Genomic DNA, 27,953 nt, shown 5'->3' on the forward strand with positions numbered 1-27,953 from the left:
ATAACCCCGCATTTAATAATAAACTATTTTAAATAAAAAAATTAAATAATTAAACGCAAAACCAAAGCAAAATAATAGTAAAACATGTTTATTATAAAAATTAAAGCTATTTAAAAATTAGGATAATCTTAATTAAAAAAGGGCTAAGTTATTACACCCACGGGTGCCAAGCCCTAATAAAATAAAAAAACTAATAAAATAAAAATCATAATAATATTAACCTAACACGCAATAATAATATTACCACCATTTTAATAATATATTTAAGGCCAACGCCCTAGTAAAAAATAGTTAGCCAAGAGTTAGTCTTTATATATTCTAGGCCTTAAGATTTAATATTAATCCCCTATTAAATAGCCTCTTAGTACTTTGTTTTGTACCTGGTTAGCCTACTTAAGGTTTTCACATTTACAGTGCCCTAAAAAAATTAATAATTTATTTTTTTTTTAATACCTTGCTTTAGGTTCTTGTAATATATTTTTATAGTATTAATATTTTTAAGTTATAATAAAAAAGGGCTATCTTGCCTTTTAAATATAGCCTATAAATTTTTTTTTAATAGCCACTTTTTTTTAATATAGGTAATTATATTTTGGTTCCCTCCGCAAGCAGTAATTACTTTTTAAATTAACTTTAGGTATTTAGCTTTAATTTTTTAATATTTAAGGGCTGTTATAAGGTTTTAGTAAATTTTTTTATTTTTTTTTTTTACCTAAAGAGTGCTATTTAAGTTAGATTTTCTTGCTTTTTATAAAAAAAAAAAAAAATTTTTACTAAAATATTAAAGTATAGTATTACCGCAGTGTACCTGGCAAAGTAAATATAAAACTTTTTTTTTAATTTAGTAAGTGCCTTTTAAATAACTACTTGCTTGCTAGTAAAGTTATTAGTAATAATATAGCATGGGTTTTAATTTAAATACTAGCTTTTAATAATTTAAAGGCCCCCTTTTATTATATTATTATTTTAATTACTATGTAGCATAAAGGTAATAAAAATATAAGTTTTTTACTTATTTTAAACTATAACTATTATTAAATACCACTTTAACTTATTAGTATTATAAATTAAGTTTATTAAAAAGATAATTCCCTGTTTTCCTAGTAAATTAAGGCTATATTTTTTTATAAAAATAATTCCCCTATGCTTTTTAGATTTATATACTAAAGCAAAGTAATATTTTTACTTTTTAAGTATTTTAGTAAGCTTTTCCAGCTACTTTAATACTACTAATTTAGTATAAGTTTTTTATATATTAACTTAAATATATTTTATTACTATAATAGCGTTGCAAATATTATTAGTAATTATTTAAGCGCCTTTAACAAGCTTAAAGGCTTTAAGATTTTTATTTACAGGCTGGTTAAAGGTATCTAAAACTTTGTAAGCTTTATATCCCGTTTAGTACTAAATTATAGCTATTTTTTAAAGGCCTAAACTAAGCTTTTTAATATTATTAATATTATAGCTAATATAGCTATTATAAGAGCTTTGCTTAATAAGAATTATATTTAAATTAACTATATTTAGCTATTTAATAATTTAAATTTTGCATGGGTAGGTAACTAGCTTTTAATTAGGCTTATTTTATTAATAATTCTTGCTTTTAATTAAAGGTTTTTAGGCTTTTTTACTTAAAAAATAATATTTATAGTATATTTATATTTTACTAGTTTTAGTAGGCTTTTTTTTCTTGTTAAAAATAAAGAGATGGTTAACCTAGGGCTAGAAAATATTAAATTTAGCCTTTATTAAGGTAAATCCTTTTTTAATAGTATTATAAAAACGCTGGCGGAGCTTATCTAGATTAGGGGGGAGGTTAAAAAAAGTAAAAGTAAATATTTTAAATAGTAAAAATAGTATAAAAGTATTAAAAAAAGAGTTTTAAATAGCTTTAATTTTTTAAATAAATAGTGGTTTTTTTTTCGCGTGCCATGTTTTAAGGGGCTTAAAATTATATAGTACTTGCTATATAAAATAAAGCCCTATTTTATAAACACGTCCCCTAAGTAAACCTTACATGCTACTTTATTTATAATTAAGCTCCTAATTTTACAAGCTTGCAGCGCTATAAAAATATAATAAAAATTTAAATAAAGTAAAAATATTAAAAGCGCGGGGTTAGGTTATTTTATATAAGCTTTTTTAATATTTAAATTTATAAAGTTTTAGAGTTATTTACTATTTTAATAAATAGTTAATATTTAATAATAAAATATATATTTAAATATAATGGTGCTTAACTCTAGAACTTTTTTAGTAAATTTATAAAGTTTAAATTTTGCTAAATTAGCGCAAATACTGCTTTTTAATTAGCCAAGGCTGGTTTAACCACCCCCTGTAATTATTTATTTTTAACTTTTTTTTTTTAAGAACCTTATAAGTTCTATAGGTACATTAATTTTTATGTAATCTCTTATACAGTATAATGTACTAGTATAACTTAGCAAGTTTACTATAAGTTTTAACACTAGGTCAGGCGTGGGGGAGGCTAACATAGCAAGGCCAGCGTATAGTTTTAAATTGTATAAGAACTACCATACAAACTGGAACGTATTAAATACTGACCGATGGGTGGGGCCCCCCTCTGTGGACCGTCGGTAGAACAAGTAGATCGCTCCCAGGGACCTAGAAAGAGACCATGGTACCTCTGGTAGTCTTGGAAGTTGGTAGTCTAGGAGCTAGGAATGGATGCTGTGGAGTAATCAATTTAACAAACCTCAGAGGAAGCGTTTGGGTTGAGACCGGTATACACCGGCGTGACCTCGGGAAATCATTGCCTTGGGTGGAAGCAATTTTCATCTGCTTTTCATGCGAGAATTTATTGACTCTGGGGTTTCTGAGCTCGTAGTCAACCGCTGAAGCCTACCCAGGTACTGTCAGTGACCAGGTGGCAGCCACACTACGCGGAATGCCGCACTGAGGCCCGGGCTCATTTCAGGGTCCGGTAGGGTCCGTACTCCGTAGGGCTAGAGTCTGGGAACCGTAATCCGCACTAGTAGCTTAGTCTCCGAGACTATTGCGTTGTATACACTGGTTTGAAGAACGGGGCCGCAGGTCGGGCGAGAAAGCCGTCCGAGGACGCTGCGTTTGGGTTGAGAAATAATAGTCACGCAACCTCTGCGCGAATTCGCTTGCACTAGATTCGAAATTGCTAAATGCCAATTGGACGCTCCACTTCATGGTTTGTATACTCGCTGTATGGATTTATTTTTTGCGCAAATGACACCTTGGAAGGCTTGTATGCCGTTTCTGGGATGCTCCGAATATTCATTTACCAGCAGTCGCCGGTAATACACACTAAACTCTCCCCATGAATGGTGATCTTGCCGATTACCCGGTGAGGCTAAACAAAAAAAAAGAAAGCCATCGCCTCCGCGTCGCAAGGTTTTCCATAGACTATGTAGTTGACTTCTTTGTGGAATACTGCCGGGATTCATCCAGCACCATAGTTCTAAGGTGCTGCGAGGTGGACCTTTCCTGTCCTGATTCATGAGTGAGCAGCAACGGATTCTGAACTTCTGAATATCTAGTTAACAACACAGGTGCGCATCACCAACAGTCAGGGCAAAGGGATAAGCTGCTACATACGCGGTCCAGTTATATAGGCAATAATACCATATCCATTGCTACTGCAGTCCACAGCAACATGCACTGATTGTGCTGTGGTAGTCAGTGCTACACCAAGCAATGACTAAGAGGCCGGCTGCTCAAGCAAAACCGTTCCTTCTAGGTGCGGGCCTCCTGTGCTAGTGCGTCTCCTATGGAAGTGGGGAATACTCTATACTAGTTTCCAGCTCAAGGATGACAATTACCACCACGGTCAAGGAGGAGTTGTCGCCTCGTCCAAGGAGGCCTTGGTGGTCACATTGATTCTAAACCAGTGGAGTGGCTCCTCGCTACTGAAAAAGCCCAGCAAACGCAACCTTTATCAATTGCTGCGTTCTTCTCCATCCTCGGTCTTGAACGTTTTTCTCGCACTATTCGCGTTGCGTCAAGACAGCGATGCTGTTGGGATTCCTCGTAAAGTCTGTCCTTGTAGGACTTGCCCTTGGGTCTCAACTGCATTCACATCATGCCCATCACCACCACCACCACCTTCAAAAACACCATTCCACACAAGAGGCAGTCGCAGACCTCGTCGAAACACCTGGTGCAGCGCATTCCGCCGGAGATCTCAATCGTGTAATCCCTCGAGCCATCTTAGAGGAGAATAGGGGAGTTTTCGCGCATTTCATGGTAAGCATAAGCACTTTTCGACCTATTCACGCAACTTCCAATTCTTACCAAGCTCAGGTCGAGAATGCTCGTACGTGGTTTGCCGATACATGGGAGGTTGACATCAGCTTGGCCAAAGCTGCGCATTTGGACGCCTTTGCCCTGAACTTCGCGGCGTCTCTTACAGACCTGCGGCCTTTGCAAACGGCCTTTGCCGTGGCGGAAAAACTGGGGTTCAGCCTCTTTTTCTCCTTCGACTATGCTGGCGCTGGCCCCTTTGAGAAAGACGTCGTGATAGACATCATTGGCCAATTCCAGTCGTCGCCGGCTTATTATACATACAAAGGGAAACCGCTGGTCTCGACGTTCGAGGGTCCCGGGAACGCTGCAGACTGGAAGGACATCAAAGCCAAGACCAACTGCTTTTTCATTCCGTCCTGGTCGTCCCTTGGTGCAAAGGAGGCGCTCAAGCTGGGCACGCCGGATGGGCTCTTCAGTTGGGCGGCCTGGCCGTGGGGGAATCAGGACATGGATACTTACGTTGACGCGTCCTATCTTGATTATCTGGATCAGGCTGGGGGCAAGGCGTATATGATGCCCGTCTCCCCGTGGTTCTACACCAATCTTCCGGGTTACGATAAGAATTGGATATGGCGAGGTGAGCTCGATCAGAAAGAAATAGTACAGAACGAACGGGATGCTGACGAGTGTGGTAGGTGACGACCTCTGGCGAGACCGCTGGGAAGAGGTTATGGTAGTGCAGCCTGATTTCGTTCAGATCATCAGCTGGAATGACTACGGGGAGTCGCATTACATCGGCCCGTTACACGACATTGACAACTACGAGGCATTCAGCGTGGGCAAGGCGCCCTTCAACTATGCCAAGGGCATGAAGCATGATGGGTGGAGGCTCTTCCTACCCTACTACATCGACACCTACAAATATGGGAGGGCATCCATTTCGCATGAAGGCGTGGTGGGCTGGTATCGCCCGAATCCTGCTGCTGCGTGCGATGATGGCGGTACCACAGGGAATACCGCCAGCCAACTGCAATATGAGTTCCAGCCAACAGAGGTTGCGCAGGACAAGATCTTCTATTCAGCCCTGCTAACCTCCTTGGCCACGGTCACCGTCACTGTTGGCGGCGTGTCTATTCCTGCCACCTGGCAAGATATCCCAGACGGCGGCGTGGGGGTCTATCATGGCAGCGTTGGATATGGTGCAGGTTTCTATGGGGAGGTGAAGATTGCCATTTCTCGCTCTGGAAGCACCATTGCCGAATTTACTAGTCCTCCGATTACCACAAGCTGCCCTGAGGGCTACACCAACTGGAATGCTGTGGTCGGCGGTGCTTCGGGCCCCAGTATCTCTGCTCTCTCCCCGAAACTCGCAATCAGCGATCAGACTTGCATCGAGGGCACCGCACCGGGTAACTTCCAGGGTCTATGCGAGTTTACCTGCAAGTATGGGTACTGCCCTATTGGAGCTTGTGTATGCACTAAATTGGGCGCACCCAGAGTCAAGCCCAAGGCCACTGGGAATAAAGGATACCCCATTGCAGGTGAAGGATCCAGCTATATCGGTCTCTGCAACTTTGCGTGCAACTACGGATACTGTCCACCGGAGGCCTGTGGCGGAGTCGAGGTTGCCCTCACAGAGCCAACCGTCTCGCCTTTCCTACCGTCCGCGTGCACTTCAGGCGCAGGCCAGGGTGATCTGGTGGGACTTTGCTCGTACGCCTGCAACTACGGATTCTGTCCGATCCACGCATGCACCTGCACAAGCACCGGCGCCCTCAATCAGCCGCCCGCTGCCAACACCACGTTTACAGCGGTTTACAAGGGCGACGGTGATGACGGCGGCCTGTGCAAATTTGCCTGCCAGCGCGGGTACTGTCCCGATTCCTGCGCCAGCACGGAAGGCGAAATCCTAGTCTGCTCCGATGACGACGACGACATCGAGCCAGGGTGTGAGGACAACTCCCCACCACCCTGCGATCTCAGCCGGACCTTCACTTCCCTGGACGCCCTCGCAGCAGCCAAGGACATCCCCGACGTCTGCATATCCATGTACACGATGCAGGTCCTCATGGACATGCTGGACACCGCGCTCGCAAACTACACGGACGTGAACAACGGCTACGACGAGAAATTCGACTACTACGTCAAATACCTGCGCGACATGGTGCCCGGCGCAATCAACACGGTCATTGCCGACCACGGCAAATACGTCCAATGCGCCGAGTTGACGAACGACGGGTTCAAGGATCCGGAGCCGTGCTTTATCTACCTTACCAGCGACGTATGGACAGTCAAGTACACCTTTGTCAACGAAACCGGGTTCTACGACGAGCTGCAGGCGCAATACGGGATCCAACGCGACTGGGTGGAGGTCTCGGACGTTGTGAATAAGGACGATCACGATTGCAGGCCGAACTTTGGAAAAGCCGACAGCGTTCAGTGCCACCACATCAACCAGAAGGACAAGGATATCCCACATATGAACGCCAGCTTCGTGGTCCCCAACCCCAAGGACTCCATTGCAGGGGCACTGCCGCGGTTCCGAGATCTACAGCTTGATGTTGCCGCGACGTGGGGCGACCTTTCGTTCTTCCTGTGGGAGGGCAACGACACCGATGCTGTCGAGGCTCTTTCCACGCCCATCTTCATGCTCATGCAATCCGTCGACAGCATGGCGCAGATCAAGGCGATTGGCGAGAAGGAGAAGGAGAAGGAGGAGGAGGAGCGAAGGAACTTCATCCTCATGATCATCTCCGCCGTCCTGCTCGTTCTCCCCTTTGCCGGCGAGATTGTCGGCACTGTCACGGGGATCGGCTGGGTTGCGGATGCGGCCTTGTTGGCAGACGTGTCGGCGAACCTGGCTTTGGCGGGCTATGACATCGTGAAGGATCCAAAGTCGGCGCCGATGGAACTGCTCAATATCCTGTTTGCAGGGGGTGGGCGCACGGCGGCGAACTTTGGCAGGGCAGCGAGTGTGCGGCGTGGGATCAAGGCCGGCGATCTGGCCAAGTTTGGAGATGTGTTCAAACTGAATGATGATCTGGTCCAGAAGTTGATCAAAAAGGTCTGTTAGTAGCCGGCTTGGTTCACCAGGGGGTAGTTATAGTCATTGCTATGCACTCATCTTTGAACTTGTCACTCTGTAGTTGAAGACAAAATGATATATCTCATCCACTTTCTTTACAGAGCGACGTTGGTTATGACCGAGAGATGTGGGATAGCTCTATATGTCGAGACTATAGCCCACTGGTCAGTGACATGGAGCAATGTTACCTACAGGTAGGTAGAAAACAAAATAATGGTAAGCCATGCCTAACAATGTTAAACATACCTTGTACCGGGCTTTCGTAGCACATCTACCCAGACCTGTGGTGGAATGTGATACCTCCCTGTACTACAACTAAACCCTAACCTTTCGCACATAGGCAGTGCCTCAGGCCCCTTGGCCTGAAATGCAGTTGAAGATCTGTTCTCGCGCTCCGCCCCTCAAGGCGACTGCTACAACTACATTAATTTTTCAATGCCTCCCGTTATAGCATTGAACTGTGACCGTTCTACCTTCCGTTCTTTGCCCATAGAAGCGATTGTAGGAGCTCTCCAAGCACATACGACCATAGGGTGTGGAGAACAGGGCTTCCCGTCCGCTCAGCCGTACTTAACCCACACGCCGGCTGGTTAATAGTATGGTGGGTGACCACATGCGAATCCCAGCTGTTGTATGTTTTTTTTGCGAGCGAACCAAGCCTTTTTAGAAGGTGATGGTGGTCTGTTAAGGGCCTATGTGCGTCCTTTGCTGGCAACCAAATCTGAGAACAAGGGAAACATGCCGAAATCCATATGAGCAGGAATATGCAGGTGTGCACCCAGATATAAGTATAAGCCAAGTCAGGTCTATATATACGAAGCTTCGTCCAGTCTTGCTTAACCAATGCCTGAGCCATAACTACTCACGCAGAGGCCAACTCGCAGGCCAGGATTTCCCTCGTCACGCGATAAGCGTCCTCAAAAGCCCCAGAGATAAACCCGCGCCAGCCATCCGCAAAGTCCGATCCACAGAAATAAACCCTCCCATGCGGCTTCCGTATCTCGCTGTGGTACTTGTTCAGAAACCCGGGTTTCCGCACTGGCATCACACCACCTGCGTAGGGGTCCGCCGACCAGAGATGTGCGTAGACGGAGTTAACCTGGATCCCATCAGGCCGCAGCGACGCGATCAGGCGGAGATTGTCGACGCATGTGTTGAATTGCTGGCCCGGGTGCACGAGCAGTGTGAGGAGGGACTCACCCCCAGCCATCCCGTCGATGAAGCCGCTGGCGTACGGCATATCGCCGCCTTCGCAGGAGATGTTGAATCCGTTTTTGAACTCGGTGGATGTGTAGACAAGCAGCTTGTCGGTTGTAGCGGGGGTTGAGCCCTGCGAGAAAGCTTCCTGGCGGGGTCAAAAGCCACAGACCTCGATTTCAGCACATTCACGGGGATGGTGGAGATCACGGCCTTGGAACGATACTGCTCGCCGCTCTTGAGGGTCACCGTGACGGGGTGGTCTTCTCCCTCCGCTTGAGCGATTGCTTGCACGGGGGAGTTCAAGATCCGGTGGCCCTTGAAATCGTTAAGGATGACAAGGGCAAACCCCGTGGTGCCCGCTGCAATCTTGTACCTCATTGTCGCAGTCTCACTCATGGCCGGGTCGTAATTGCAGAGGGCGTGTGTGTGGAGGGCTTCGCCAAACGAGCAGATCTCAGGGGCGGTCCCGTTGAACGAAGCGACGTGGGCGCGTAGCATCGCCCGTTGCTCCTCGTCCAGACCCTCGATCTGATCCACCCGATCGCTGAGGCTCAGTTGGTCGATGTGCAGGTACGCCGGGTTATGCCTGATGCTGGACGCCATGTTAAAGGGGAATGGTATCACACTTCGCCCTCCTTCTCCGTCAACATCAAAGAATTTCGCCATCAAGGCCTCCATCTGCTCCATCATCGCGGCGCCCTCGACTGGGCTGTGTACCACCACTGGCTCATTCCGCCATGGCTTCTCAGCGCACTCGCAGTTTTCAGGAAACGCGACGGTCTCCTTGAAATCGTCGAGGCCGTATCTCTGCAGCTCGCTGAATACATGGGGCTGCTGCCAGTGGACCCAAGCGCCCCCGATTTCGACTTCGGAGGTTTTATTCGTCTGCGCCGTCCAGCAGCGGCCGCCAATGCGATCGCGGGCTTCGACGAGAAGCACCCTTTTGCCCCTGGATTCGAGGTCGCGAGCGGCAGTCAGACCGGCGAAACCGGCACCGATGACGATCGCATCGTACGAGGGCGAGAGATCGTCCTTGGGGGTTGACGGCATAACGGCTGCAGTGGACAGACCTGATCGCCAGATCAAATGTTAGCCAGTGGAATAGGTACGAGGTCTTTGAGGATCTATGTACCGTACTGGAAGCCATCTTCGGCGGACCAGGCAAACCCTTCTTGAGACTTGGCCATGATACTCACGCAGTTCTGCTCTGCTGTGGGAATTCTAGGAGAGCATAGAGTAATAAGGAAGGAAAACAAAAATCAAAAATCAAAAGATTGACGTTTAATACCCATCAAGGCTCGGGATCCACGGAGTGCGCGCGGGTTCCGCGGGATCCTAAAGCAGTAGGAAAGAAGGCATTTGATCAACAACCGTGAACAAAATCGATTAAGTAGCATGGGCATGTCCACTACCACTGAATCTCAAAAAAGTCCGAGATACCGAGAGCCCGAAGGGAATGCCGCCGGGACCGGGGTGACCTTGTGGCTTCCAGGGTTGGCTTAGGGCTAGTTGTCCTATGCCTCCTTTTGCACTTTGGCTGCCTGAACAGTCTGCTTCCTCCTGGCGTGTCTTATCATACGGTAGAGCAAGTTAGGGTACTATTCCAGCAAGGAAAAAATTCATTCCGCACGCTATCCACTCAAAGAAAAAGCTCCTGTCTGCCAACTCCATCACCAAACCAACCCCTCACTCCTCCCCCCACACGCCAACGCCGCACAAATCTCCTCATCCTTATCACTCTTCTCCACGTCCGCCGTGGTAAGCCTATGCTTCGCAGGCCAAATCTCCTTGCCCGCCTCCTTCTCCCTCTCAAAGTGCTCCGTAATCACCTCGCGCACCGTACTCTGGAAGAACAGCGGCGCCTTCTCGAACTTTGGATGCAGCTGGCCTGATGTGAAGACGCCGCGCTCGAGGTTCCGCTGCGTGTTGACGCAGAGGACTTTGTCTTCGCCCATTACGCGCGCGTACATGTCGCTGATCAGTCTGAAGTCGGACTCGGCGGAGTGTCGGTTTCGGTAGACCTCGTAGGCCATTTTGCTGCTGTCTGGTCCGCGGGGGAGGAACTTCTGGACCATTATGAAGTGGGGGCTGGATTTGTTAACATCGTAGTCTTGAAGGGGAAGATATGGGATGCTGGGTGGAGGCTTACGAGATAACCATGGCCGACATGGGGAAGTAATACGTGCTAGCAGTATACAGACCCTTTTGAATCTGTTCTTCGTTCGGATCGCAGTGGTGCTGGATATGTCCGTCTTTCGTGTCGCTGTCGAAGGAGTCCAGGTTGAGGAAGTTGGGGATATCAGAATGCGTCGTCGGACAGTGGTAGCACTCGTTGAAGTTATCGGCCAGGATCTTCCAGTTATACTGCCCGTCCAGCTCATACGTGTGGTCAAGGTCGTAGTCCTCAAACTTAAAGCCGAGCTTCTGGTATCGCTCTTGTGTGTCCACGTCCTTGAAGTGCTCTTCCCACGGCACCTCGGGGACCTCCTTTGCGTCGAGATTCACCCAGATGAACCCGTTGACGTCGACCTTGACATGGATCGGCAGGAGACCGTTGCTCTCTTTGTCGAAGTCCAGCCCCTGGTAGCCTGTTGCTTTGGCAAGCTTGCCGTTTAGGCCATATGACCAGCCGTGGTAGCGGCAGGCGAGGATCTTTGCGTTTCCGCAGCCCTCCTTCTCGACGACGGGATAGGCGCGGTGGCGGCAGATGTTGTGGAATGCGTTGATGTTGCCGGTGCGGTCTCGGATGATGATGATGTCAAAGCCGGCAAGTTCGTAGCGCAGCCAGTCGCCTGCTTCTTTGACCCGTGAGCTATGGGTCATGAACAGCCAGCGTTTGGAGAAGATGGCGCGGCGCTCCAGCTCGTACATCTCGGGCGATGTGTACCATGATGCTGGCAGGGCACGGATGGGCTGTTGTTTGGCTTCTGGCTTGGGGGCGTTGCTGCCGAAGCCGAAGTAGTGTAGGACTCCTGATGACATGGTGAATATATAACTTCAAGAAGACAAGAGGTATGTTTGCTAGGACGGGAATTTGAAGGAGGTCATGGCCTCTTTCTTATACTCCCGTCCTGTTGATATCAGGCGCATCTCCACCTACTCAGACTGGGTCAATCTCGGGATCATCATCCGAAATCAGCACAAAGTGATTGGATGCCAGTCCACCAAGCAAAACTGCAGATTTGTGGCAGCAGAAAGCAGTGGGTAGAGTTGCTTGGGCACTCTGTTGACACGTCGGTAACCCCGAAGACTGCATTGCTTGCTGGTCGTGCGCCAGCCACATGCCCTATCTCGGGTTCCATTCCCGACGCCCCCCCCCCATGCACAGGCGAGGCGCCTTGCCACAAACAGAATGACCTCAGGAGAGCATTATAGCCTATGAGCATCCTGCAACAGGGGAAAAAGGGTTCAGAATGGCCCACAAGGTGCATTAGGCTGGCAACTGAGCTCCCGATCAGAGTGCTGGTGCTCGGGTGAACCGAGGCGTAGAGATCCACTCATTGCTTTGTGTACCGACAAATACCGGAATCGAATTGATATCGAATTGTTATAATTGGCTGCCAACCATCTGAATACATCTCTACTCCAACTTCTCTCCACTGACCCCGCAACTGCTGCCCCCTTTGGCAGCTGCAGCCGATGCACTCCGCACAGATCGGCTCGGCTCGGGACGGTTCCTTATATCTATTCTCTAATGACCCAGTCGACCCGGGAGGGCCGAGACACAACGTCTCCAAGACCAGACCACAATGCAACCTATCCCCCGATCAGAGACACGGAAGACCCGAAGGGCTGCCATTGCGTAAGTATTGAGCCATTGTTTTTTTCATGTCCATACTCCGGGCTCTGATGACGATGCCACGTCGGCAGGTGTGCCGCTTGCCGCCACAGCAAGATCAAGTGCTCCGGTGACGAGCCTTGCCTCAATTGCCGGCGCCGATCGCTGGATTGTCAGTATACCGAGGGGAACAGTAAGGTCTTGGTCGATGAGCAGTAGGCCACTTTACGCTTCTGGATGGGAAGTGCGCTGAAACAGCACTAGATACCTGCATTACCTGCAGCGGCAGGCATACAACTGGCAACGGGCCACCGGCGTCAAGCGTCCTCGCGATGAATGCTTCCAATTTGAGAATGATGTAGACCGTGCGAAGCCTCCGACGCCTAGACCAACCCCAGGCACGCCTGCGAACGACCTATCGTGCAGTATCTGGACGAGTCCGTTTACTCTCCCGACGACTGTCCTCAAGGATACCCATCAGGAGCAGCGGAAATGGAGTCAGTCATTCTGCACACCTTTCTTGGTTTTTTTTCCCTAACAAGTCACAGTCTGGCTGGCGCCCTCATCGCCATGGTCTCTCACGCGGCGCCTCATCGTCATGATGGCCGACAAGTTCGACCATGACTCTGCCCACAATCTCCCGCAGCTGTATCTGGACGGCGACATCTACCCCGTCGCCTGGAACAGCATCACACCTCTGCCTCTAGGCCAAGGCCCCGTCGACACGGGCGACCTCCCCTCGCTCGACTACGCCCTGTATCTCTTCAACATCGTCCGATTCCGCCTAGGACAAGGCTACCGATTCTTCGAGTCCGATCTTTTTACAGCCCGGATGAACCGCTTCTACCAAACCCGGCCAAGCGAGGCAGCCGCCGAGCCCCGGTTCTGGTTCGTCCAGTTCCTTATGGTCCTAGCGCTGGGGAACGCGTTTCTCGCCAGGCCGCGCAGCCAGAAGGATCCGCCGGGCTCGAAGTACTTTGCGCGCGCTATGGCTGCTATGCCGCCGTTTACGTCGACGGGGAAGGATAGCTTACTGGCTATTGAGGCGTTGGCGCTTGTTAGTTTGTACTTGTATGCTATTGACCACAGAGAGGCGGCGCATGTCCATGTAAGCTACCTACCTATAGCAAAATCCTATAACCGGCACTATTAACGATAATTCCGCGGGCAACAGATCGGCCAAGCAATCAGGATAGCTCAACTCGAAGGGATGCACACGCAGCTCCCGGAAGAAGTCCTCGGGGCTGCAACGGTTGCTCGGTGCCGAAATCTCTGGTGGTCACTGTATATACTCGACCGTCACCTTTCGCCGTCGCTGGGTCTCCCGCTTACAACGCGGGACAGCGACATCACGACGCTGATTGACCCGCCGGACGAGGAACAGCACGACCGCACGTTCAGTTTGCAGGTGCGGATCACACGGATGCTTTCTTTTATCGTTAGCAGTAAGCTGGTCTTTATCATGAACGTGCTATTGTTTGGTGTCTAACATGTACAAGCAATATACGAAACGGAGAAAACCCAGCTCGGCACCTTCCTTGAAATCACCCGGAGTATCCTAGAAACGATGGCCAAATACGCGGAGGAAATCGAAAGGATGCTTGATCCGCTTACGCAAGGTCGAGGGGTTAGTGTGCCTGAAGAGTCACGGCATACGATCCTGCTGTATCACCAGGTACGTTGATTCCGAGTGCTGGTGTACCGTGCCTACGTACCTATCTAAGCTCCTATGGCTGTGCCCTAACTCATCCGACCGTAGTGCGTCATCGTCGCGACCCGCCCCCTCCTCCTCTCCGTCCTGAAAGAGCGGCTCGAAAAGCTCGGCAGAGCAGAAGAGAACTGGCAGAAGTTCCTCGCCCTACCCAAATCCCTAATCGCGACTGGGATAAAATCCGCCGAGAAAACGCTGCAGATACTGGGCGATGAGAATGGATTACTGGGTAAGTCAACGGGCCCGCATCACTTAGCTGTTGAGGAATAAAATGAGCTCTGTCCTAATTGTACGGACGGAACAGAAACATTCCTCGCCTTCGACCTTGAACTGACATACGCCGCGGCGCTGCATCTCACCATGGCGAATGCATTGTTCCCCCCTCCACCCGAGCACCGCATGCTCTACAGCCAGAAGGCCCATGGCATCCTGAACGAGCTCATTCTGTACGGCAACCGTGTAGCGGAAGCACGGCAACGCGAGCTCAGCCGAGTCGAGGACCTCTTCCAGCAGTTCTCGCGGCAGGTTGAGGAGCAGGGTCTTCGGCAGTTGACGCTCTCTGAGGCTGTGCCAGTGCCGCCTGTTTCTGCGGCTGCTGCGGGTGGTTTGAATGGCAATAACGTCTCGCAGGTACCCCGTACTCTGGAAGACAGAACCATTGGAGAACCACGGCTAGAGTCAGAGCCAGAGGCGGGGGTTCTCCTGGAGACCGAGAAAATCCCGCACATCAATCTCCAAAGCAATTCGCCGTTGCAGGGGCCAGAGGATTTGGGGACAGCTGTCAACACAGTCGGGTTCGACAGTTTTGGCATATCGTCGGATGAGTTTCTTTCTATTGTTGATCAGATTGCGAACCCTGGGCTGGGTTATGGGGAGCTGGATATTCGGCCGGAGTGGTTGGCTGCGGCGGGGGAGGTTTGGTCTGTGGGTGAGACTTTCTAGTAATAAGGTCAAACGATGATATAAAATTGCGAGAGACGATTAAACGTGTACTATCAGTACCTATACCCATATATCCATCAACAGCACCCAGGCTGGATAAATGTCCTGGATTTCGTTGTAGCATTTCAATGTTCAGGGACCTATGGAATGAGCCCTAACCACCATACCTAGATTCATATATCCCGTCATGCCCAATCACCAATGCAGGAAGACCATAAAGCAGCCCATCCAAGCCCAGGACTACACCGAGCCCGAATTATCCGCACACGAAAACGCCCGCCTCCCCCCCTTAGTCGCATAACTCTCCATAATCGCAACAACACACCCATACGTCCCAGCAACAGTCAAAAAGCATCCTACAGCCACCACAAATCCCGCCCAAAACACCTTAACACACCAGAACCCGCCCCGTACCCTCTTTTCCTTCCCCCAGTTATCAAACAGCCACATACACCCCATCGGCTGGAAACACATCAGCGTCCCTAGCAACGCGCCGATCAGCGAGACAAGCGAGTCAAAGACGGGGATGGTGTTCGCGATGATAAATGCGACTATTGTGATTGAGAGCGTGCACGATAGCCAGGTGATCCAGTGTGTTGGCGTGTTTGCGGTCAGATGGGGCGTGCCGCGGAGGAGGCTGATGAAGATGAATTTCGCGGGAATCTATACCTCACATTGTCAGCCCACATACACCTTTCTTTTCACGTCCGTCATGTAGTATAATGGGGTAGGTAGGGGGTCCTACATGCGAACAAATCGTCGTCGTAACAACCAACCCCGGCATCGCAATCCCATAACAAACCTGCTTGATCAACTGCCCCGCCGACCCCAGCGCCGGACTCGCGACATACGAGCCACAGAAGTAATACACCACGCAGCCAACGGCAATATACACGGCCGTGACGGAGCCCTGGCAGATCAAGAGCGCCCGGGTATACTGTCTTGGCTCGCGCATTTCGGAGACGATGGCGAAGAAGCCGGGGGTGCCGGAGAACGCGAAGACTAGGTTTGAGACCGCGGTGATGCCCGATGGGAAGGAGGGGTGGCCGATGAGTTGGTAGTCTGGGCTCCAGGGGGTTGGTGCTGCTGCGGGTTGGGATTGCAGGCCGACGGCTATGCTGACGATTATCACTGTGGGAGAGGTTAGGTACGGTACGCTTTAGCACGGGGGGGTTATTGTTCGGTCCATGGGTGGGTATGTGGGTATGGTACCAGCAGTAAGAATACTCGGAAGCCCGATCCAGGCAAACCAAGTGATCTTCCCCAGGGTGCGGACACTGCTACACGCACACCCGATGACGGCTGCAACGGCCGTAAACACCGCGGTGCAAGTCCCATGGCTTGAGACGGCATTTAGCCCGATTGAGATGCCCAGGATGCCGGAGCCAACGACGAATATCCAATCTGGAGCGGCCGTTAGCGAAATCATCCAACATTTAGTAAGGTGGGAAATATGTCGAGCAAGGTATACAAAGACAAAAGACCGCAGCCAGAATCACCCGTCCAATGGCCCCAAACAACAACCCCCCAACGTCATCAATACTGTACACCTCGGGATGATTCAGCTTGAACGTCCCAATCACGTAGTTGGACCAGGTGATTATGCACGCAATCCCGACCATGCACAGGACCCCAGGCACAATCCCCAGCGTGTCGAAGGCCGTTGGGATCGCAAGCACGCCAAGCCCGATCTGGGTCTTCATCATGAGGATCACTGTTCCTACCAGGCCGAGCTGGGTGAGGTTAGTACAAGTCATGCCCGAGCAACTGACAAGGAACCTCTCTCCAAGTCCAGAGAGACGAGGCATACATTACGGTAGTTAGGTCCGTCCTCGGTTATCTCGCCAAAGACGACATCGTGGCTTGGAGGTTGCTGAGAGTGTACAGAGCCTGCTTTGGCTTTGTCTCGTTCCTGGTGGTGTGGTTGCTCGGCGATATCCATGTTGGTAGGGGGTAAAGAAGACTGGAGATGTGGTAGGTTGGGACTCGGACACCGCGACTTCCCCATACATTTTTATTCTACTGCTACATTCCATATAGCCAATCAGTTTCCACACAATAAACCCCTCATTATGCACGTCGGATCTCCCTGGCCAGGGCAAGAGATGCGAGGGCAATTGGAGGTATAGCTACGGTATCAATCTCGCGAGCTTTGAGGATATCGGAAGGGGTCCCGTAGTCATTTTCTTAGCTTAGTACATAGACCACGCGATTGGACATGGGAGCTTCATACCCCTCATTCTCCGATATCATATATCTATATCCATCGTCATGACCGGTAGCGTTTCCGCAGCGGGACGATAACATGCGGGGGGTTCAGCGTCGAACTGATATGCATGCGAGCGGATTCGGATTCCAGATCTGGTGATTGATACCGGCAGAGCATGATTTTGAAAGATCTGATAGTACGGAGTACGATAGGCATAGCCGAGAAACGTACCCTAGACATCTGAATTGAGTATGGTACTTGACAACACTGGAAGACAAGCATATATTTTGTCCCATGCTTAACACGAGATACTCTGATATCTAGCCTAGAACAAAAGTTATAAGCCCTCAAAAGTAACTAGCAACAGCCTCCCCCATAACATCCATCCGTGGAGTAATCCCCAACCCCGGCAGCACAGGCGCCTTGACCCTCCCATCCACCACCTCAAACGGCCCATCCGCCGTCTTCAGCGTAACCATATCCCTCGTCTCCAGAATACACCTCAGATACCTTTCTGGCACAGTCTGCCCCATATGCACAATCGCCGCAAACGATATATCCGAGCCCACCGTATCCTGCACACTAAACGTATACCCGGCCGCAATGCACATATCCCTCACCCGACGACATCTAGTCAGTCCACCAGTCTTCGAGATCTTCATGTTGACCCCCTCAACCGCGTCGTCGGCCATCATCTGCACGATCGAGGCGTCGGTCACGGCCAGCTCATCAAAGTAAATGGGGACGTCTGTGCGGCGCCGCAGACTCACACACTCGCGCCACGTCGCACAGGGCGCCTCAAGAATAAAGTCCAAACCAGCCGGGAGAAGCCGAAGCATGCGCAGCGCGCTCTCAACAGTCAAGCCGCCGTTCGCATCAACCAGGAACATCTCGCCAGCCTGCCGATCCGCAAGCGCAGCGGCGATACTCGCTGCGTCGGCCGCCGGCTCCCCCGCAATCTTGATCGAGCGCCCGATGTACCCGCGCCTCCGGTGCTCGTCGACCCTGGCGCGCATCTCCTGCGGCGTGCCAACACCGATCGACGAGATGATGGGCAGGCCAACGTCCGTGCGCCCGCCGAGCAGATCGCACACGGGCATCCCCACGGCCTTCCCGAAGACGTCCCAGCAGGCGATGTCGATTGCGGCCTTGGCGGCCTCGTGGCCTGCGAGGGCGTCGTCCATGGCCTCGTTGATTCGGTCGACGTGCCGCGGGTCAAGGCCGATGAGGTGCGGTGCTATTTCGGCGATGCCGGCGCGGACGCCGAGCGCGTGGGCGGCGACGTAGGTGCTGCCGAAGGGGGTGCTTTCGCCCCAGCCTTCGAGGCCGGTTGAGGTTGTGATGCGGACGAAGGTCGCGTCGAAGGAGGTGTATGTGCGGTTGCGGGATAGGGTGTAGGTGCCGCCGGAGTAGGGGAGGGTTGCCTGGAAGACGTCGATGCGGGTGATTGTGAGGTCGGTCATCTTGGCTGGGATAGAGGAAGAGATGTTTTCTGCGTTGCTTGGGTTGTAGTGGTATTCTGAGCTACTTTAACCAGCTATATAATATAATCTGTGATATCCTTTTCTTCACTGTCCCTATTATCATGCGCCCTCTATTAACTGCTACCTAGGGTTAGTGGTAGTTCCCGATCTACCCGATGGCCCTGGCCAAATCCCGGCTCATCCGAAGGAGTCCTTCATGTACTAGATGTCAGGTACAGTCAGTGGTGTACTTCTATGTGTCACTGTTAATGCGCCTCACCAGCACGCCCGAGCCAACGTCGGCACACCCGAGTGATTAGCCCGAGATTATCAACCAACCGACCAACCAACCAACCCGAAATACCAGCTATAAGTGTATCCAGAAACACCCAAGACCAACCAACAACATCCCCTTTCAAGCCCTATCCAACCAAAATGCCACCCCCATCAACCCACCGCCGCGCCATCCGCCGAACAGACGACTTCACCCCAGGCACCCCAAAAACCAAGCTCGTCTCCGAACCCCTCACCCCTCTCTCTCCCACATCCGTCCTAATAAAAGTCCACGCCATAGCCCTCAACTACCGCGACGCCAACATCGCCAACGGCGGGAACCCCTGGCCCGTGACGCCAAATGGCATCCTCGGCAACGACGCAGCCGGTGAGGTAATTGCAGTCGGCGACAAGGTCAAAACCCTGGTCGTTGGCGACCGCGCTGCCCCAATCACCGACACGGAGAATATCTCGAATCGCGAACATACCCGGTCCTGGCTCGCTGCTGACGAGGATGGTGTTATGGCGGACTATATCGTGTTTGACGAGCGCGTGCTGTGTAGATTGCCGAGCTATCTTAGCTGGGTTGAGGCGGCGATGGTGCCGTGTGCGGGTGTTACGGCTTGGTCTGCGCTGAAGGGGATGAGGATTGGGCAGACGGTGCTTATTCAGGGTCTGCCTTTCCCCCAACCATATTCTGTGCAGATGTTCAGTGCTGATGGATGGATGGTCCAGGAACCGGCGGCGTCAGCGTCTTCGCCCTCAAACTCGCCCGAGCCGCCGGGCTGCGCATAATCCTCACCTCGTCCAGCGACGCAAAGCTAGCACAGATGAGCGAGAAGCTCGGAAACCCGCCGATTTCAACAGTCAACTATGCTAAATTCCCAGACTGGGAGGAGGAAGTCCTGAAGCTGACCAACGGCGTCGGCGTGGATATCGTTGTTGAGAACGGGGGCACGAGCTCGCTGGTCAAGAGTCTGAAGTGCACGAGGCGTGGAGGCGTCGTGAGCCAGGTTGGGTATCTTGCGAAGCAGGATCCCAGTCAGCTGCGTGAGCTGGTGCCCACTATTATTGACAGGAGGGTTATTTTGAGGTGAGTGGGGAATATCAATGAGATGGATACGATCAGTTCATCTGCTTCGAGAAGAATAGAGGCTAATTCAGTGTAGAGGGATCAACGCTGGGTCCAAGTTCGACATGGAAGACTTCTGTGCTGCGCTGGAGGCTGCGCAGACGCCACTTACCGATCTGATTGACAGGGTTTTCCCATTCGAGCAGGCTGAGGAGGCGGTGGAGTATGTTTGGCAGGGGAAGCAGATTGGCAAGATTGTGCTGCGTGTTTGAAGGGAAAATATCAGGCTCAATGGATAATGGGTTTACGCTTGTTTTCACCATCAGTGTGTGTTCGTAGTCTGGTAAGGACTGAGACCAGATGAACCAGACTGATATGATTGTAGATTGATGTATGTAAACATTTCCACCGTTAATATAAACTTGATTAGCAGCAAAGGGGCTACACGCCACAGCCAAAAACCAGGTCGGGTAAAATACCCTGGCAGACGTATTCCAGCCCTTGCTCCCCCGGTTGGACTGCTGATTGGATCATAAAGAAACTCATGATAACAAAGATCTTGCTACTCGGAACACCCGTCATAGTACGATGGTAGGTAATCTCGGGCATTTTATCTCTCAGGCAGAGAACCCTTCGTTCTCAATATCCATTCTCCCAATCTCAACAGGGCCGGCGGAAACTGGATGGCCGGACAGGGCAGAGTCAGGGTTTATGAATCATGCACTGCCAGTTCGTCACCAACCTGCTTTAACGATGGGGATTGTGGGCCATTCCAATTCCACGGGGCTGGAACCATGTGCGATGCGGCTGTTCTGGGCCCAGATCGATGCCTCGATTTGCCACGCGTCTGTGCTCTGTTTTTAGATTGATGAATGTTTAGCGTTCCAGATCCGCCAATGGGGATTTGGAAATGCGCGCGATGGCAATGCTGTTGGCTAGACCCTGGTAAAAGGACAGTGGAGACTGCACAGTCGGGGCGAGCCGGCTCCAGCTGCGATGCGCGATGAGCGATCAGCGCGATGATCAAATATGCTAGTCCCTGATCGTTGTTGATCACAGATCAGGGTGCTATGGCCAGCTCGGGACTAGTTGCAGGCTGCGTTCGTGGCGGGGAGAATTAGAAGCTTCAATGCAACCTTACCTACCGGGGTGCAGGTGGTTAGCGAGGTTGCCCCGGCTTGGAGATGGAGCTGGAGATTGCACGGAGTCAGGTTTGAAATGCGCACAGCACGACGATTCAGGGAGAGGACAGGCCAGACCAGGGAGAGTACCATAGACTATGGGAGAAGCACTCTGGTCCCTGCAACCATGGAACTAGGCAAATAGATTAAAAACGGCGTCCTCCGACCCTCAATACAGTAGACGCTAAGAAAGCCAAGCGGTGGCTATCACTACTAGCACCAAAGCCTATCTGCAATTCTCTGTTCAGCGTCTTGGCTCGTGAAGAATGGCAAGTTATGCCTCGTGGAAGAAGCAACTTCGGCTCCAGCAACCCTGAACTTTCTTGCATTCGGTGCCCAACGCGGTATAGCCGAATAACTGACTCGAGTAGCGCAAACCCTGCTTGTGCATTGACACTGTCCACAGCCTCTGCGGTCTAGATGGCATTGCGAGAGTGCGAGTGTGGAGCGCTTCTCTTCCCCCTCCTGCTCCACCTTGTCGACAAGGTTACGAAGTGCGATGTGCACCATGAGGTGGTCTTATAGGACTGTTCTGCCTCTGCTCCTACACCTGCATTTACACCCTGCTCTACTTCGAATCTTGCAGGATGAAGTACACGCAGCCTCTAAATGACCGCAGCCTGGCCATCGTCGTCGTCACGGCGGTCATGCTCGGTGTGGCTGTGATTGCGGTCATCCTGCGGTGCTTTGTGCGGCTGTACATGCTGCGAGCGTTCGGGTGGGATGACGGGCTGATGGTCGCGGCGCTGGTAGGATTTCCTTTCTACCGCAGACCCGCTGGAGAATGCAGTCCGTATGGTAACTGATCGGAACGCAGGTCGTGTTTCTAGCATTCGGCCTCGACTTTGCGCTCGGCGCGATGGTTGGAATCGGGCACAAGCTCGTGGACTTTCAGAGCTTTAGTATGCAGAGCGGAAATCCACAGGATACTATCCAGGCCTTGCAGCAGGCAATGATGGTGTGTCCACCAAACTACACGAGACACAACATCCCCTACTAATCAAATAACCGGTATCCCAGATCTGGTGGCTCGCCCAAATGTTCTTCGTGTGGTCGGCGGCCATCGCCAAAGTCTCCATCTCGCTCGCCCTGCTGCGGATCGCCGTCGGCCGCGTCTACCGGGGTATTCTCTGGGGCGTGATCGGGGCCGTCGTGACCATCACGCTGGTCTTCTGGTTCGTGCTTCTGCTAAGCTGCCGCCCGATCTCGTACTTCTGGGGCCAAATCGACCCCGCGACAACGGGAGGGACATGTCTGGCGCCCAATGCCATCCTTGTCTTCGCGTACTGCTACAGTGCGCTGTGCATGATCTCGGACTTAACACTGGGCATCTTGCCAGCGGTCTTGATTTGGGATCTGCAGATGTCGCCGCGGACAAAGGTTGCCTTGTGCGCAATTCTGGGGCTGGGAGCAATGTTCGTGAACTCGCCCACTGAGGCAGCACTTGCAGTCGCAGGTGCCTGCCTGGATAGACCCCAGACAAGCTGATATTGTGTTGACAGAGCAAGCGTCGCCGTCGTCATCCGCATGCCGTATCTGAAGTACTACACCGACACCGAGTTCCTCTGTAAGCTATGCATCCCCCACCAGGCACCGCCACTAACCAAATCCAGACTCCACGTACCTGATGATCATCTGGTCCGTCGTCGAAACCGGCTCGGCAATCACGGCCGGCAGCCTCATCACCCTGAAGCCCCTATTCCGCTGGCTCGTCGACGGCAGCACCTCCTCGCGCTCCTACCGAGTTAACAAGCCAAGCTATAAATGCCGGGAGGGACGGTACGCGCTGTCTATCTTGGCGCCGAAAACACCGGGGAACAAAGACGAGCCGAAGGACTGGCGGCCTGTTCTTATTTCCGAGGATAGTGAGACGATGGTAGGTACGGGGACAACGTCCGTGTTCAAAACTGTGGGCGCAGTAGACTCGGAGACTAGGACTCAAAGTAGCCAGGAGCGTCTGACCAAGGACCCGGAGGAGTTGCAGCATAAGAATCAGGTTACTGTGCACCAGACGTTTTGGACGTCGGCTGAGGACCGCGGGTAGATATGATACTGGTACTTTAAATTGTGATGGTAATTTAACGCAGATTTCTATGATGAACCACGGGCTGGAAGCAAACCTACAGTTCTGGTGGTAGTTGGATTTTCGTCCCTCGCTTAGGGCTTGCTTATGCTGATTCCTGTCGCGTGCGTCGAGCCTCCAGCCGAACGAGTACATGCGCATCAAGAGGAATAACCTTCCAAGCGTTGTGTACGAGCCGATGATATATGAATAGGCGCTTGGTTTGCCGCCGTAGTAACCCGCCTAGTATTCAAGAATCATGTATAGGGCAGGCGAGTAGATGTGCCAAACGCTTATATATCTACATCTCCGCTCACACGTAGAATGCTCGGTTGTAGGTCATGTAGATACTTGGCACCGCTCCAGCGCGCTACTCTTACTCACCAAGTTATTACAGTCCCTGTCTATAAGCTGAAAATCCAGCAACAACTCCCGGCACCCGAGTCAAGGCTCATCACCAAACGGGAGCACTTGATCTTGCTGTCACCGTACCTTAAGATACAGTATATACGGATCTGCATGCATAGGGAGGTCTGAGATAATATTGATTCATGGAATTTTGCCAGTAATCCTCCCCTTTCTCAATGTCGCCGAAGGCCCCGGGCTGAAGCTGGTTGTCCAAATGTGGCTGATTCACTGTGTCACCTCCCCCTCGTATCACATACCGTCCACACAGCATAGCCCCTGTAGCTGACGTGGCCTGGATCAATTGGCAAGGCTCTGCGGCTGAACTGGAAGATGAAGATTCTTCTGCTGATGTCCAGCTTCCCCTCTTTTCATTCTCAGCGCGCGAGCTATCTTCCTGGGAGAGGAAACCGTGAAAACCGAATGTACGACTAACTACGGCCCGCTATAGCTGCTAGCTGAGACGAATCGAACAGTCTACTGCTCTAAGTATGATGCCTGCTCTCCTAGGCATACCCGGAAGAGTCTGACTGCTAAAGCTGGCTGGAAGAGGGTGATGAAACCACGATACAGAGATCAGGCTACAACACGACACGATGGATCCAATCTCGGCTCTGAGCTTGGCGGCCGTGATTCTACAATTCATCGACTTCTCCTCGAAGCTTGTCGCCGGGACGTATGAAGTATACAATTCAGCCAGTGGCACCACTGTCGAGAATGTCCACATCACCACCATCGTCACCGATCTCCAGGCCGCAACGGGAGACATGGATGTTGATATCGTCGGAAACACGAAGCACGAGCGGGCACTCAAAGATCTTGCGTCCAAGTGCAATAAGTTGTCCGCAGATGTTGTCGTGATTCTGGAAGGGCTCCGGGTATCTGATAAAAACTCGGCATGGAAGAGCTTGAAGGTGAAATGGAGCAGCATGCGAAAGAGCGGTCAGCTACAAAGTATAGAGAGAAGACTGGACGAGTATCGGTCACAGATTCTCCTGCGACTGAGTCTGATGCTCGGGCGAGTGCTGTACCATGAGTTGGGGGGCTTGACTGCGATCGGGTGCTAATGTGTTTGGTTAGTGATCAACAGTCTTCCGTTAAAACGCAACTCGATCGCATGCAGAGTGAGGGCGAAAGACTCGCTGCAGAAAGCGCTACACAGCTTTCGAGGGTTCGGAGCGAAATCATTGACGCCGTGGAGCGACTTATGGCGGACCAAAACCAGAGCCAGCGAGAGGCTGTCACGAGGCGGTCGCCTGTCGATGAGCACACTTATACAAGACCAACCGATTCAGTGTCGTCCGTGCCTACAAGAAGCGTTCAAGTCGGCGGGAACCTAGAGGATGTCAAGTCGTTCCTGGATGTTCTGGTCTCGAGAATGACCTCGATGCCAGCGGAGAATCGAATCCTCGAGCACTTACACTTCGCCTCAATGTATAGTCGAGAGGATGCGATACACGATCCAGGTGAAGGGACGTTTGAGTGGTTTCTAGAGAGCGAAGAAGAGAGTGACAGTGGTCACGGTATCATAGGTAGCGTCAATGAACATTCCAACACACGACAGACGACAGATGATGACGCGACTGATACAGATGACGAGGAGGATTCAGAGGTTAATGACGAAGAATATGATGAGCTTGAGAGCTGGAAAATATGGTCTTTCAAGGAGGAACAGACGAGACGAAAAGCGGCACGATGCTCCTTCCTGACGTGGCTGAAGACAGGCAGTGGGATATTCCACATCTCAGGGAAGGCAGGATCGGGCAAGTCGACGCTGATGAAATTTCTCAGTTCCCATCCGAGAACAGAGGAGGAACTCACCCACTGGGCAGGGCGCAAGAAGCTCGTCGTCGCCCGTTTCTTCTTCTGGAAGGCTGGCGACGAACTGCAGAGGTCAGTTCGGGGGTTGCAGAGGGCTCTTCTCTTTGAAGTCCTCAGGCAGTGCCCAGATCTAATACCTCAAGTCTTTCCATCTCAATGGGATCTCTTCAAGCGTACGGCTGCTTCTGCGGGCACTGATAGCACCCTATTTCGTCCCGCCAACATACAGGAAGCATTTCGGCTCCTCATTCAATACACGAGGCTTCCAGCACACCGCTTCTGCTTTGTTATAGACGGCCTGGACGAGTACGACGGTGATAGTGTGGACCATATGCGTCTAGCGGAAGATCTCAAGTCTTGGGCGAACGCTGAAGACATCAAGATATGCGTCAGCTCCCGCCCTCATGTTGAGTTCCAGATGACTTTCACCGATCGTCCCGAGCAACGCCTACATCTCCATGAGCTGACGAGTCACGACATCTACATCTATAGTCGGCAAATGCTGCGATCAACTATCAAGGCCCGACAAGATGGCGACGACTGTCTGGCGCTAGTTGAAGACGTGGTTTACATGTCGAATGGTGTCTTCCTGTGGGCGTGGATAGTCGTTCGCTCTTTGCGGTCACAAATCCTTCGCGGTGACCCTATATCTGCATTGAGAGAAACTCTTGAAACTACACCAAGAGAGCTCAATGCACTGTACACGCAACTGTTGGATTCTCTGGAGCCCCACGATCAAAAAAGGGCCGCTCATGTGCTACTTCTAGTGGCTAGCAATCAATGGTACCCTAATTACACCTCCGTCGCATTCTGGTGGCTCGACGAGCTTGATCATCCTGATTTTCCGTCCCTCGAAGCGATATCGCCATTTTCTCCTGAAGAATTACAGGAGGTGAGGGATAATGTGGAACGCCGAGTGACAAGCATCACAAAAGGATTCTTAGAGCTCGTCCCATACATACCTTACAGGAACTATTCATACGACAGCGAGCTCCAAGACAAGGATGGAATGGTTGAGTTGAGCACCATTAACGCGAAAAGGTTTGAATTTTTCCACCGGTCTGCGCGGGATTTCGTTTTGGATCATCCCAGGTTAGGACAGATTGTCAATGCCAACGACGCCGTCGCCCCCGACAGATTGCTCAAACTGCGAATTGCAGAGATCTTAACCTACCCTGAGAAGTATCGGCCCGATCTTTGTGAATATCTCGAGCCTCAGATTCAGCAATCTCCTGTCCAACTGCCGGTGATATTGCTTGTAAAGTGTCGTCGTGTTCTTGAGCAAACTGCCAGAAAGCTTGGGATCTCTCCAGAGCCTACTCATCCTTCAGATAGACGGCATTTATTCGAGTCGGGGCATCCACTGCACTGGTCCTTTGTTCACTTTGCTGCGGCCCATGGCCAATCCGAATACACATTGCAGAGCGCAAAAGAAGATCCCAAGCTGCTGGCAGGGAACACAGATCTGAACTTGCTTGTCAGTGCTGCATATGGTAGAGATCATGGATTAGTTATCTCTTTACTGGATTTAGGTGCATCCCTCAACAACCATCTCGTTTGCAGCACAAAGTTTGGAAGTGATAAGCCCGTGCTTCGACCAGTTTGGCTCGTGGTCCTGAATTATACCCTGCGTGATATACTTGATTGTTACTGTGATGGCAATAACTGGAGCGAGGATCTTTCTACCTTGCTGGAGATATTACTACAACATCCAGCTATTTTTGACTCACCAGTCACGCTGACTGCAAAAGAACTCCTGCATGACGATTATATTTTACACAAACATCCTCTCAGACAGATAATCAAAGGATCGTGCCCACATAACAGAGATAGACTTCTGAAATTGGCGGCGCGGCCTCAGACAGTTAAATCGGCACATCCATTTCGGCACTTACGTTCTGTTTTCGCCAAGCGCGGCATGGGGACAATTAAAAACAATACCGAACTCGATGAAGATGGGGAAGAAGTATGTAATTGTGATCTGGAAGACCATGGTTGGGCAAGAGCGCTTAGGGCCGGGAATATATGGCTATCCAAGGTTGAGTGTGACGGTCATAGGCATGATCAAAGAGATAGGATTCCTGTGTGGTAAACGCTGCAAGAAGGATTTATGTTTTGTTTATTGTGTAATATTCAAAGGTCATATCTACATTTAATACTTCCCTTTTGCTACTGTTGTATAAAAGCCTTCGTGGCTTCGCAAGAATGGTTGCATCAACAAACCATGGGCACCCTCTGTTATGTGAAGTAACCTCTCAAACCTACATGTACCTACCTAAGTAATAACGCATCTACATCAGAATTATAGAACCATGTAATATGTTATAGGAACTCTTTACCTCGGTCCTAGTAATAGCTACGCGAAATTCCTCTGCACTTACTTCCCGAACAGCCCTATTACTACGGTACCTATGAGACCCGGATGTCTGATTACAGCCGGATATGCTTACCTACCAGGGCTAAGTATGCGACGTTTTTCCTGTAGCTCCTGCAATATCAGAATGAGAGAGCA

The 27,953-nt window shown here is 50.9% G+C and overlaps 8 protein-coding genes across 8 annotated transcripts; 5 read left to right on the plus strand and 3 right to left on the minus strand.

Annotated features, from left to right (window-relative positions):
- Nucleotides 1-4,005: 4,005 nt before the first annotated feature.
- On the plus strand, nt 4,006-7,312 carry DSM5745_01010 (glycoside hydrolase family 71 protein; the record flags this gene model as incomplete). The annotated part of the gene is made up of 3 exons (XM_026743026.1): nt 4,006-4,239; nt 4,297-4,876; nt 4,935-7,312. The coding sequence occupies 3 exons, from the start codon at nt 4,006-4,008 to the stop codon at nt 7,310-7,312; spliced, it is 3,192 nt and encodes a 1,063-aa protein (XP_026608871.1).
- Nucleotides 7,313-8,186: 874 nt separating this feature from the next.
- DSM5745_01011 (flavin monoamine oxidase family protein) lies at nt 8,187-9,711 on the minus strand (the record flags this gene model as incomplete). Its single annotated transcript, XM_026743027.1, has 3 exons — nt 8,187-8,669; nt 8,714-9,594; nt 9,657-9,711. The coding sequence occupies 3 exons, from the start codon at nt 9,709-9,711 to the stop codon at nt 8,187-8,189; spliced, it is 1,419 nt and encodes a 472-aa protein (XP_026608872.1).
- Nucleotides 9,712-10,194: 483 nt separating this feature from the next.
- DSM5745_01012 (aromatic ring-hydroxylating oxygenase subunit alpha) lies at nt 10,195-11,506 on the minus strand (the record flags this gene model as incomplete). Its single annotated transcript, XM_026743028.1, has 2 exons — nt 10,195-10,612; nt 10,674-11,506. 2 exons carry the CDS (start codon nt 11,504-11,506, stop codon nt 10,195-10,197), a joined length of 1,251 nt encoding a protein of 416 aa, XP_026608873.1.
- Nucleotides 11,507-12,273: 767 nt separating this feature from the next.
- Nucleotides 12,274-14,955, plus strand: DSM5745_01013 (Zn(II)2Cys6 transcription factor; the record flags this gene model as incomplete). The annotated part of the gene is made up of 8 exons (XM_026743029.1): nt 12,274-12,326; nt 12,395-12,517; nt 12,567-12,799; nt 12,851-13,410; nt 13,477-13,747; nt 13,802-13,977; nt 14,062-14,242; nt 14,318-14,955. The coding sequence occupies 8 exons, from the start codon at nt 12,274-12,276 to the stop codon at nt 14,953-14,955; spliced, it is 2,235 nt and encodes a 744-aa protein (XP_026608874.1).
- A 2,556-nt stretch (nt 14,956-17,511) lies between these two features.
- Nucleotides 17,512-18,627, minus strand: DSM5745_01014 (mandelate racemase/muconate lactonizing enzyme family protein; the record flags this gene model as incomplete). Its single annotated transcript, XM_026743030.1, has 1 exon — nt 17,512-18,627. The coding sequence occupies one exon, from the start codon at nt 18,625-18,627 to the stop codon at nt 17,512-17,514; it is 1,116 nt and encodes a 371-aa protein (XP_026608875.1).
- Nucleotides 18,628-19,062: 435 nt separating this feature from the next.
- On the plus strand, nt 19,063-20,244 carry DSM5745_01015 (zinc-dependent alcohol dehydrogenase family protein; the record flags this gene model as incomplete). Its single annotated transcript, XM_026743031.1, has 3 exons — nt 19,063-19,573; nt 19,636-19,993; nt 20,070-20,244. The coding sequence occupies 3 exons, from the start codon at nt 19,063-19,065 to the stop codon at nt 20,242-20,244; spliced, it is 1,044 nt and encodes a 347-aa protein (XP_026608876.1).
- A 1,496-nt stretch (nt 20,245-21,740) lies between these two features.
- DSM5745_01016 (uncharacterized protein) lies at nt 21,741-23,197 on the plus strand (the record flags this gene model as incomplete). The annotated part of the gene is made up of 5 exons (XM_026743032.1): nt 21,741-21,902; nt 21,971-22,111; nt 22,174-22,568; nt 22,656-22,720; nt 22,767-23,197. 5 exons carry the CDS (start codon nt 21,741-21,743, stop codon nt 23,195-23,197), a joined length of 1,194 nt encoding a protein of 397 aa, XP_026608877.1.
- A 1,019-nt stretch (nt 23,198-24,216) lies between these two features.
- DSM5745_01017 (ATP-binding protein) lies at nt 24,217-27,060 on the plus strand (the record flags this gene model as incomplete). Its single annotated transcript, XM_026743033.1, has 3 exons — nt 24,217-24,596; nt 24,701-26,918; nt 26,974-27,060. 3 exons carry the CDS (start codon nt 24,217-24,219, stop codon nt 27,058-27,060), a joined length of 2,685 nt encoding a protein of 894 aa, XP_026608878.1.
- Between the last annotated feature and the right edge of the window lie 893 nt (nt 27,061-27,953).

Source organism: Aspergillus mulundensis (genome assembly GCF_003369625.1).
Source record: "Aspergillus mulundensis strain DSM 5745 chromosome Unknown scaffold_0, whole genome shotgun sequence".
Taxonomy (NCBI): Eukaryota; Fungi; Ascomycota; class Eurotiomycetes; order Eurotiales; family Aspergillaceae; genus Aspergillus; species Aspergillus mulundensis.